Here is an 11,080-nt window from a genome sequence, read left to right on the forward strand (position 1 = left end):
TCTCAAAAAACTTATGAGTTTCAAGCTTAGATACAGACAAATTTGCTCAATTACAAATATTTTAATAAATTCAAATGTTGCATGCTAAAATTAACTATAACCATCTTTTTCATCCTTTAAGTCTAACACTAAATATTTTAATGTCTCAAAATTCCATTGTTTTCATCGTAATTATTTTTACTTTCCATACAAATAACGTCATTAAACCGAAGTCCCATTTCTTTAAAAAAACATTATATATTTGTACACACCCATTTCTAGGGTAGTCCATAAACCATAGACCACTTCAACATATATGGCATGATAATATTTGTTTTAAGAAATTTAAAATTATTAACGTTAGAAATTGTATACATTCTATTATAATAAATATAATAATTACAATTTACAAGATAATACTTGTTTTAAGAAATTTCTTATATTCTATTATAATAAATATAACACCTACAATTTACAAGTTCATACTCTTTAAAAAAAATTCTACACTATTGCTATACTACACAACACTCATAATTTTCAAACTATAGGTTTTTTTAAAGGTGGTTGCATACAATGAGACCATATATCTTTGGTTCAAGGAGGTCGCAGCTACTTATAACCATCTGCTGTAAAATCTGATAGATTGGATGTGTTGCAAAGTTCGAGAAAATTTCTTTTGGACTTGATAAATTCCCATCATTTTCCTAAAACCATAAAAAACCTTTTAAGACCATACTTCTGAACCATAGAACACCATAGTCCATAGTCATTATCTTATGATCCATTATTTTACAGGCTCACTCATTTTAGAGATAATAAAAAAAGAAGAGTTAAAAATCACATTTTATCCAAAAAATTAAACGGTGATCATTCAAAAATACGTACTTGATCACGAGGATTGAAATCACATGATTTTGGTGAGATTTGAGCAGTGCGATAAGATGTGTGTCGCTCAACCCTGTTGATCATAATCGACACACTTTGTGTCGCCAACATAATTTGGGGCAAATATACTAAATCTTGTCCAATTTGGGCTTTACGACACACCTTGTGTTGCACAACCCTGTTCTGATCTAAGTGGCACAGTTGTCGCATAACCTTCTGACCACCAAATTGCGGATTCGAGCTGATAGATCAATCAACTATCCAAAAATATGCATGTCAATCAATTTAGGCCTATAAAAAGACCTGTGCACGACCTTTTAATGGTTGGTGAGAAAAATCGCTAGGGATTATATGAAACCCTAAACCTAGAACCCTAGGATGATCAACCCATATCTTATGAGACTCATCTTCAACCTTCAAACATTAGGTCAAGAAACTACAACCGTAATCCAACCATAGTATGACTTGGTCAATTCTGAAGAGGAAATGAGGACACAGTGTAAACAACCTGCAGTCCTAATACGTGCGAGGCTCTAAAGCCTCAGGTGTCCCTGGCTATCTAGTATGGTCAGGTAAGTCTCATTCTTTATATTTTCAGTTACTTTAGTTATTTCGTTGGATGTAGAATAGTTTCATAGCATTTCTTTTAGTACTGCACAAGGATTGATGCCGGCTTTGCCGATGATCTAGAGGAGGGTCTATTCACGTTTGAATAGATTGACCCCTAGATCAGGATTCGATTGATCTCACTTCTTTACCCTTTTTTAGAGCGAGTTTGTAGTATCGAATTCAAGGGATCTTCATTTGAGGATCACTCCGATTTGCGCTGTAAACAAACGGTGAAGATTAATTGTGACCACCTTGTACCAAAGGTAAATAATGGTCTCATTGTATACTTTTCCCTTTTGAAAAAATCTTACATTCTATTATAATAAATGTTACAATGAGAAACTTTTTTTAAAGTTTACATTTTCTAGTAAAATAAAGTAAAAACTTATCAAAATGAGGAAAATGAAGAAAAATTCACCAGAAATAGTAGAAGATCCCCTAAATCAAAATCCCCAAGACAAATTTCAAATTATAACATAATTTTTTAAAAAAGGAGAGCCTTTTTTTTTAGAAAAAATGGAAACCAGGTATTGGAAAATCAAGATTTTAACAAAGCAAATGAAAAATATTAAATTTTTAGCATTTATTTTTTCCAATAAGAGATCAAACAGAACCGCTAAGACATTTTTGCAATTTGTTAACATTTTCTTCTAAAAAATAGGTTTTTAGTAAACAAAAGCTTTTTTTTGGGCTAGATCAATAAAACATTATGTTTAAATACATCAAATTCGATCAATAATATTATAGAGTGATGAATGAAGTCTCATTTGTACAAATTTGGTTCGAAATGGAAGAGAAAATCAATGATCTGGCAGATTTTGCCAAGAACCCTATATTTAATAAAACCTTAAATTCAAGAAAAGAACAACTTGAAATAAAAAAATTAATTGAAAAATATAGATCACTGATGTTGATGAAATTAGTCTCCTTAGGTCCTAATCCCTAACGCAATTTTTTGATAACCAGCATAAATATGTAGATTGTGAAATCAAGAAATTCGGATGCCACAGTGGATCTGCAGTCCCTCCTGATAAAAACCGATGATCATGGAAGACTCGGAATCGTTCCGGACACCAATCAGGGAACCGGTTCTTTCGGTCCAGATTCACAATCCAGATTGACCATCCCCCATTCAGGATTGGTGAGCTTCTCAAACACCGCTTGATGACAACTTTCCTTCTAGTTTTTTTTACCTCTGAGAAAGAAGAAAGATCTCATATGATTTTGGAGGCTCAACAATTTGGAAATTCATGAAGCGCACTGCCCAGACGACTCCACATGCATCATGAAGGATGGAAAGTTACTTTTTTCAGAAGAATTTGAATCTCTTTAATGTCATGCGGTCCAAATGGTCCTGTTGTATCACATGAAATTTTAATGGTGGTGTCGATATATTGCAAGAAATCTACTTAAGCGAAGGAGGCACTTCTCCCTTTTCATCTAAAATGAATAGAAAATTCCTATGCGTAATATGGGTGTGGTTTGTATAAGGCCGAGACCCTAAACCATCAAAGTAAGGTGCTCCTTTAAATAATCTCGAAAGATGTTTCAAAACCAGCCATCTTTGTGATGATCTGAAAATTTATTTTTATTTTTAATTATACAATTTAAAACTTCAAAAATAGATCAATCAAGAACACTTAAAAATTTTAAAAATTGATGATCTAAATATACGATGCATCATTTCCAAACCTCGAAATCCATTTTTTTCATTTTCATACATATATGTGTTGAGATGTTCAATGTAAGGATTTTTGAGCATTGAAACGTCCGCTAGTGAATTTTTTAGAATTTTTGAGGTGCGCTTTAGAGCCTGCGCCCTGAACGTTTTCCATGTACTATTATTAAACCTTTTTTAGGCTCTCTGTTCATTCCATATTAATTTTGAACTTTTGATAACCCCGAGCATTAGTATCAAAACTTCTTAAAACATTGCAGGGGCAAAATTTAACAAATCACCTGAGCCCCACAAACAGCAACCCATGCTCCCAACTTTACAAATTATTTTCCTTATTCCTTCAAAACTAACATATACAAAATGTGGCTCTATCTTTTGGCCCTTCAATCTAACCATGAAAAGAGCTCACCATTAATTATCCTACGAAATCATGCAATATGTGGCCAGGAATTTGCTTCCTGAGCTGTTGCTGTAAATTCTCAACTACAAAACCACTACTGCTACTATTTTCATGGAGCCCAAAGCTCACAGGCTCTTGCACCCCACTATGTTGAAGCCCTAGAGTGAGAGAAACAGCTCCAACCCCAGTTGGGTACACGGGAAAATCCACGTAGCTAGTCGGGATCCGGCAGTGGTCCATTTTTGGCCGCTTTGACGGTTGCTCGAGATCTCCAACCCTTGAAGAAACCGAAAAACTTCGATCCTCACTTGATTGGGCTTCTATGCTTTGCTTGCCTTGTTTCTTAGATGCCTGTTCAGGGTTGGCTGGACTGTGGTCATTCTTGCTGGAATTCTGGTCGAATTCGGCTGACTCTTTGGACTCGAGCATGTGGATCTCTTCCACCATGGGTTTCCATAGCCTTACCCTAGCATTGATGAACCAGTTGGAGACCTGCTTAATCAATCCAGCGAAAATGGCTTTCACCATGAGAAATTTTGGAATATGGGGAAAAACAAAACCAGAAAAGGGAGGACATATATATTGGAAGAAAGAGGGGCTATAAATACGTATGGTTCCAATTCACCAAAAAAAACAATGAATTATATTTCTTGCATTGGCCTATGTTTTTTTATTTTATTTTTTATTTTTTGATAATGTAAGAGAACCTCTTAACGTTACTTGGAAAAAAAAAAAGATTTAGGTACAGACCTTAAGGTTTTTATTTATAGGTGGAAATTACAAAGAAGTTCGGATACCCTTTAATTTTTATTTTTTTCAAAATTACCCCTCAATCCAGTCCAAGGACATCCTTTGACCAAATTTTAACTTTTTTTTAACACTGCCTTAAACCTTGGGGCACTTCCCTACTAATAAATAAACTAAAAAAAAGATTTAAAATTTGGACTGATGATTTCATCCTTTGATCAAGAGGTAATTCTGAACAAAAATAAAAAAAATAACTTAACCGAATTTTTGTCTATAAACCAAGCATTCCTTATTACAGAAATTTTTTTAGAGTCAATACGTAAATCACTCAAAAAAATATAAATAAATAAATAAAAAGAGAGAAACTCTTGCATATACCTGATTCCTAGAGAGACCAGTTTGGGACGCCAGCACATGCTTGTCGTTATCAGTAGGATATCTGAAAATAACATGAAATTCTTATAAATGCTATATTTTATAAATATAACGGTTGTTTTTTAACGTAACATTCATTTTGTTAACATGCAGAAGAGCTCACAATCCGGGTTAGCAGGGGCAAAATAGCAGTGAAAAAGACCTTGCAGTCATGTATTCAACCATTGGATGTTGCAGTCAATGTCAGAAAGTGTCAGGGTAACTTGGGAACACAGTATCTCTAGAAAAGAACTATTACGTACAACAAATACATGCAGAACTGGTATAAGTAACCAGAGTGATATCTGTAATGACCTCAATTATTTCTAAAAGACAAAATGTTTTATTTATAAGTCGAAATTATAAAGAAAATCGGTCAACCCTTTTTTTTTTTCAAAATTACCTATTTTTTTCTCAAAATTACCTCTTGGTTTGAGGACACTGTCCTACTAGTAAACAAAAAAAATAAAAAATTGGACAAGGATTCTAGCCTTAGACTGAGGGATAATTTTGGGAAAAAAAAAAAACACTGATTGAACAATCTTTGTAATTTTTTGCTATAAATGGATTATTTAGTATTTTAGAAAATTTTTAGGATCCATTCGTAAATCACTTTAGCTACAATGGAGAACATGTCACAGAGGGGGCAAATTTCCAATCCAAATGAGGGAGAGATCAAAATGAAAAGTCCCTCTAGTAAAACCGGTTATAGAATATTTGGTTCCTATAATTGTCAACAGAGAGAGGGAGAGAGAGAGGTCGATTTGTCGAACTCACGGGTGCAGGAAGTGCTCGAACAGCCATGCTCGCAAAACCGCCACCGACCTCTCCGGCAGGCCCCTCTGTGGCCTCCACACATGTTGATGGCGCGCATGCTCAAGCCCCATTAGCCGTTGTTGCTGTTGATGCCTAATCCTTTGATCCAAAAACCTAAGCCTTGGAATGGTATCTCCCTTACCAAAATTAGGACCACCAGCCGGAATCATGCTCTCTTCCTCACCCAAGAGACTGCTCATTTGCTTTAACTGATCGGATATCACGTTTTTCAGGCACCGGAAGTGCTTAGACATTGCCTTTAGGGCAAGAGAAGTGTAAGGAGTGGCGGCACTGAGACCGGCAATGGATTCAAATGAAGAGATGACAGATTGCATTTGGTGCTGGTATATCCGGTATCGTCTATAAACCTGAAAATCAGAGGAACTGAAAATTACCGGCAGAGCTTGTAGAAGAAAGAAATACAAGCCCTTTTGATTTCAACTCATGGCAATGAGGCCTTGAATTTCTACCCTTTGAAAACCGATAACTGTTTTAGAGGGGATTGTATACAATGAGATCATTTACCTTAAGAGAAATTTAAATTCGAAACACAAATAGAGATATTTTTTATAGGATCATATATGATGAGATCATTTTACTTTTGATATAAGGAGATCACAAGTACTTATAACCGTCTATAACCATCTGATGTGAAATATGATAAGATGTGAAATCTAATAGCTTGGTGTATAACAAAGTTTGAAAAAAAAAACATTTGAACTTTGAGCTTTGTCAATACAATAAATGCAACTACCAAATTTCAATGATTAAGATTAATTGTGACCACCTTGTAGCAAAGATAAATGGTCTCTTTATATATTTTTCTATTTTTTATTATTTAAATATCCTTTTTTTCGTAGTCCATTTCAAAATTCCTAAAAATTTTATGAAAAAAGAAACAATCAAACATCACTTCAACATTTTAGCTGAAAAAAAGGAGAAAGATTAAGGAATGGATCAAGGTTAGGTGACTAGGTCAATGCGATGCTCCACTGAACTACCCAAGAATAAAAAAGTAATGAGAAATATTGGGAGGGGTCTTGAACCCCGGGTCACCTACTACTTCAAAGCTGGTTAGGGCATTCTCAGTTCGAATCATCTAAGACACTGGTTTTAAGTTTCAACGATGGAAAGTACAATATGATCCTTATGGTCCCATCAAATATATGCTGCTCCTAAGGACTCAACAGTGTAATAAATGGAATAATAGGCTGCCACAAGGATACACTCGGAAGGTGATGAAGAGAGAAGGCAAATCATACTCGTACTTTAGGCATGTTTGGGGGATGAACACTCTCTCCATCAACGTCATTTAATGGATTGGAGCGTGATCAATCTTATTGACCAGATTTCATGTGGTCATGTGGATTTTAAGAATTGGTGATCTAGATTGGAACCAACTGATCTGGATCAGGAGTCTGTCTGGTTGCCGGTTCTATGACAAAACCAAAGGTTGTATACCACTTTATCTTTTCAATATTTTCAACCGTAATTTTTTAAAATTTCTTTCTCTAGTTCACTAAGACGGAATGCTGATCCACCAATCCGCATTGGTTTTCTATAGAGCCGATCCAGTTTGAACCTCAAATTTCAAATGAAACTTTTTATTGGGTGAATAATTTCAACAAATACTTCAAATTTCTGTGGATGTTAGATATTGCTGTTGAAAATTTATCATTTTCCTCAGACAACTCAATAGAGGATCTCCGGGAAAATTCATTAACTCGGAGGATTTTCAAAAAATACAGGAAGACAGTACCATGTTTTCCTATAATTTCTTTAAAAGAATTTCAACAAACTCAAACTCAAACTTCGTTCCTATACGTTGTTGGGAAATTGGTATGATACCCATGCACCACATTCGTATCTTCATTTTTAGGTAATTCAGACACGCCCCTACCTGTTTTTTTCAAAATAATTTAGGAGTTCGCTTTTTTGAAAGCATTAGTGGGTGGTGTTAGGGTTGGGAATGAAAACCACAAAGTTGTAAGGTGTTGGGGTGCTGTCACCACTACCCTGGCGACTAAGGTGTCCGGGGTGCTACCACCATGACCCCAGTGCCCTTTCCCGCACCAGTCATATTCCTTGCAAATGTGACAACAAACCCAAGCAAGACAAGATCACCGTCAACTCTTCAAACGGTTGGTGGAGATCAAAATGAGTTCCAGTACGATGTACATGGTCCCCATAGATAGAGAGACATAGAGGGGCATTTCTGAGAGAGAGAGGACGAAAGAAAGGATGAGAGAGGAGGTGAAAGAAGAGAGGAGGAGGAGGGGAGGAGGAGGAGGAGGAGGAGGAGGTCTAGAGAGAGAGTTACCTCATCAAACAAAGCCATGAGCCGAGTCTTCTTCTTATGAAACTCAATCCCATCACCTGCACAAACTGCGCCACCACTCTTATCTCCGCCCCCATTACCACCTTCAATGGAGGTGGGATAATCCGAAGAGGAAGAAACACATGAATTTCCATTCCTTCCAATGCCACCACTGTCTACATTAACGCCATCCCTCAAAACCATGGAACCCCTTTCGATCGAATCACTGTTAATACCTGGCTTCTTCATTCCACATTCTATAGCCCCTTTTGTCACACTACAAAACTCACTTAAGATAAGCTGAGCTGGTCTCAAGAACTTTGAGCTCTTAAGAATTGTGGCATAACCAGTAAAAGGGCCAAGAGGACCTGCACTCCTTTGAGCATCCATGGAGCTGCCGCCTATATAACCTTGCGATAAGGGTGAGAAGTTTCTCTCTCTAGAAGTACTGCCATAGAAAGGGTTGGGAAATGAACCCTCTGACCTGTTTTCTCTCACTACCAATTCCTGCGAATTGTTGAATCCGTCTTCAAATTGGGGCAGTTGAGTATCAGTCGATCGATGCGAGGCTAGAGAGAGAGCTAAGCTCTGACTTCTTGCATCATGCCCATCTTGCTTTCGAACTATTTGGGCTTCACCTTCGCCGTTGCACCATTGATGAGTTTGAGGCCTCTCTGAAAGCCCTGATAAAGAGCTCTGATTTCCATAGCTGGGAAGGACTAGCCCGCTCGCACTCTCTTGCCATAAACCAGAGGCCACAGACTCCTTAATATCTCTTCGGGGCGAACCCAAATCAAGACCTTGGCTACTCTGCTCAAATCCACGAAAATTCCGTGAAAATTCAGTATATGGCTTCTGGTTTTCTCCATCATACACATCCTTGGAACTCCAAATAGGGTTAGGGTTAGGGTTTTGGGAAGCCATTGAAACCTGTAAATCTTGTGGGTACCCAATATTGTTGTACTCATTGTTCATAAGTAAAAGCTGATAAGCTGAGGAGTTACCATCTTTGAGGTTTTTAGAGAGAATACCAAACATGGGTGTTAGAAACGAGTCATGGTTGTTCAAGGAAGAAGGACTTGCACCATTTCCTTGAGAATGGTTCAAAAACCAGTCACAATTTTGAGGTGCGATTAAGCCTTTCCAGAGAGTTGGATTTTGCACCAGGCCCCCATCCGAAGGCACAACTTCACTGTTAACCTCAGAAGAAACTCTCTGAGCTCTAAAATTCAGCATTTCAGAAGACACCATTGATGAATCGCATAGAGGGTTTATCAAATGGCTCGGAAGCCCCACTGTTTCTCTCTCTAGATTTGAAGTGTTTTGGACCCTCAGTTTTTCACGCCGGCTTTGTTGAGCAACGTGGTTTTGAGCCCCAAACCTATGGATTCTAGAGAGAGAATCATCGAGCTCCTCCGCCATGGTTTCAAGGCCTCAACCACTCAATTCTAGAGAGAGAAAGCTCCGGGGTTTGCGATTTTTATGTCCAATAGCGAATCTAGAGAGAGAAAGTGGGACTGCATCTTACTAAAATATGTCGTGACCAGATGAGCTCATCACTTTCAGTGATTCGGGCGAGTTCATGTCAAAGTTTGCAGGCCCTGACACGGCACACAACCTGCGTCCATGCTCCTGCAATCAAAGAGCGAGCTAAAACTTTTTAGAGAGAGAAACTCTACTTCCATCTAAATTCCTTGTCTCAAAAGAGAGAGTTTAGACGAACAAGAAATATATTGACAGAGATAATGGGTAGAGAGAGAAAGAGGAGAGAGATGAAAGCGTGAAAAATAGGCAAGGGGTTCAAATAGTTTTAGAGAGAGAAGAGAAAGGATCACGTGCACCCCAAAAATGAGGAGGAAAGAGCGAATATAAGACGCACAGTTGCCTTATTATCAAACAAAAGCGTGAAAGAAATACATCCCCTTACAAACAAAGAAAAAAGTACAGGAAACGCAGGCCAATAATTATTATTCAACATCTACCCAAGTTCACATTTAAATAAAAGAACATATTTCTCCAATTATTTTACAGTTCAAAATACACAAGCATATCTCTGAATTCTTTGTCATCAAAGTTTCTAAATTTTAAATCTCTCAAAAAAAAAATCTAGTAAAAAACAAAAAAACAGACTTCTCTCTCTTTCTGCAGATAAAACGGAAAACTTTTACGGCAATAATGAATGGAGCCACAAAGAATCACTGTATAAACGCGGCGAGTTCCCGCGTAAAACTTCTGCCTTTGCTTGATGAGAAGAAAACTTAAGAATTATATTCACCTGTTCTTGTAAGGGCAGAGATTGATCCCAAAAATCACTTCTTTATCGACTGGAGTCGGCGATGGAAACCCTAAAAGTAATCAGATTCAGTAAATGGTCACAGTATAGCTCATGTGAAGTTTTTGCAGGAAAAGAGCGAAAACTCTGAAGCGAGTGCTCGCCGTCCTTCTGATTATCCTATATTCATGAAAAGCTAGAAATTAAAGAAGAAAAAGAGTGAAAATCGAATGGTAATAATCGAATGAAAACCTAGTATGAAGAGGCGATCTCACTCGCTGCATCACCTACCTGAAACGATCGATTCAGTAAACCCTAAAAACACCATAAATCGAGATTCCGGCCAAAATTGCGGCAAAGTATTGTCGGAATCTGCAGACGTACTGCGAATTGACTACTGTAAGAGATGGAGATAGAGAGAGAGAGCACTTTGCTTTTTCTTTCACTTTATTTCTCTCTCTTTTTTTTTTGTTTTTTTTTTTTTCGACATTTTCCGTCTAAATACATGCAATGGACAAGCAACGGTCCAGATTCGACAAGAATTTCCTAAAACCAATTCTCCACCGTCGATCACCCTGAAGAGATCCATACCGTCCAAACAATTCATCTCATGCATCGCAAGGTCCCCGCACAGAGTCCTAGGAACCACCCAGGTGGCTAAGTAATAATAATCAACGGTTTGTATCCTCACACGTGGCATATTCTACAATGTTGGAATCTCCTCCGGTGCCAACCGTACGGACGGACTGGAACAAGTGACGTCATCGATCGAGCCGTACGGTCACTGTCAGGGTGAACTCCAATCGGTCGTGACCGCCGGATCTTTTGCTTGGATGGGTTCGGGTCACGGATCGTACGTCCCTGATGCTCCCCTGAATCGAGGTCAGAGACCCTTGAAACATGACACCGTAATAATAATAATAATAATTAAAAAAATCTTATAATTTCTTAGAGAAAGAGATG

At 37.5% G+C, this 11,080-nt stretch overlaps 1 protein-coding gene across 4 annotated transcripts; it reads right to left on the reverse strand.

The window, feature by feature from the left end:
- Positions 1-3,466: 3,466 nt before the first annotated feature.
- Positions 3,467-10,591, reverse strand: LOC18422777 (BEL1-like homeodomain protein 9). 4 transcript variants are annotated; one of them, XM_088872817.1, is made up of 7 exons: positions 10,409-10,591; positions 10,121-10,190; positions 9,374-9,477; positions 7,849-8,655; positions 5,490-5,896; positions 4,677-4,737; positions 3,467-4,043 (listed from the first exon to the last, which is right to left on the reverse strand). In XM_088872817.1, the coding sequence occupies exons 4-7, from the start codon at positions 8,233-8,235 to the stop codon at positions 3,567-3,569; spliced, it is 1,332 nt and encodes a 443-aa protein (XP_088728943.1). In that variant the 5' UTR covers positions 8,236-8,655; positions 9,374-9,477; positions 10,121-10,190; positions 10,409-10,591; the 3' UTR covers positions 3,467-3,566. The 4 variants fall into 4 exon arrangements, with proteins under 4 accessions (XP_088728943.1, XP_088728942.1, XP_006827449.1 ...); XM_088872816.1 differs by having other exon boundaries at positions 10,121-10,297; XM_006827386.4 differs by having other exon boundaries at positions 7,849-9,477.
- Positions 10,592-11,080: the final 489 nt, after the last annotated feature.

Source organism: Amborella trichopoda, chromosome 7, assembly GCF_054954075.1.
Source record: "Amborella trichopoda isolate Santa Cruz 75 chromosome 7, AtrichopodaSantaCruz75HAP2 v2.0, whole genome shotgun sequence".
Lineage (NCBI taxonomy): Eukaryota > Viridiplantae > Streptophyta > Magnoliopsida > Amborellales > Amborellaceae > Amborella > Amborella trichopoda.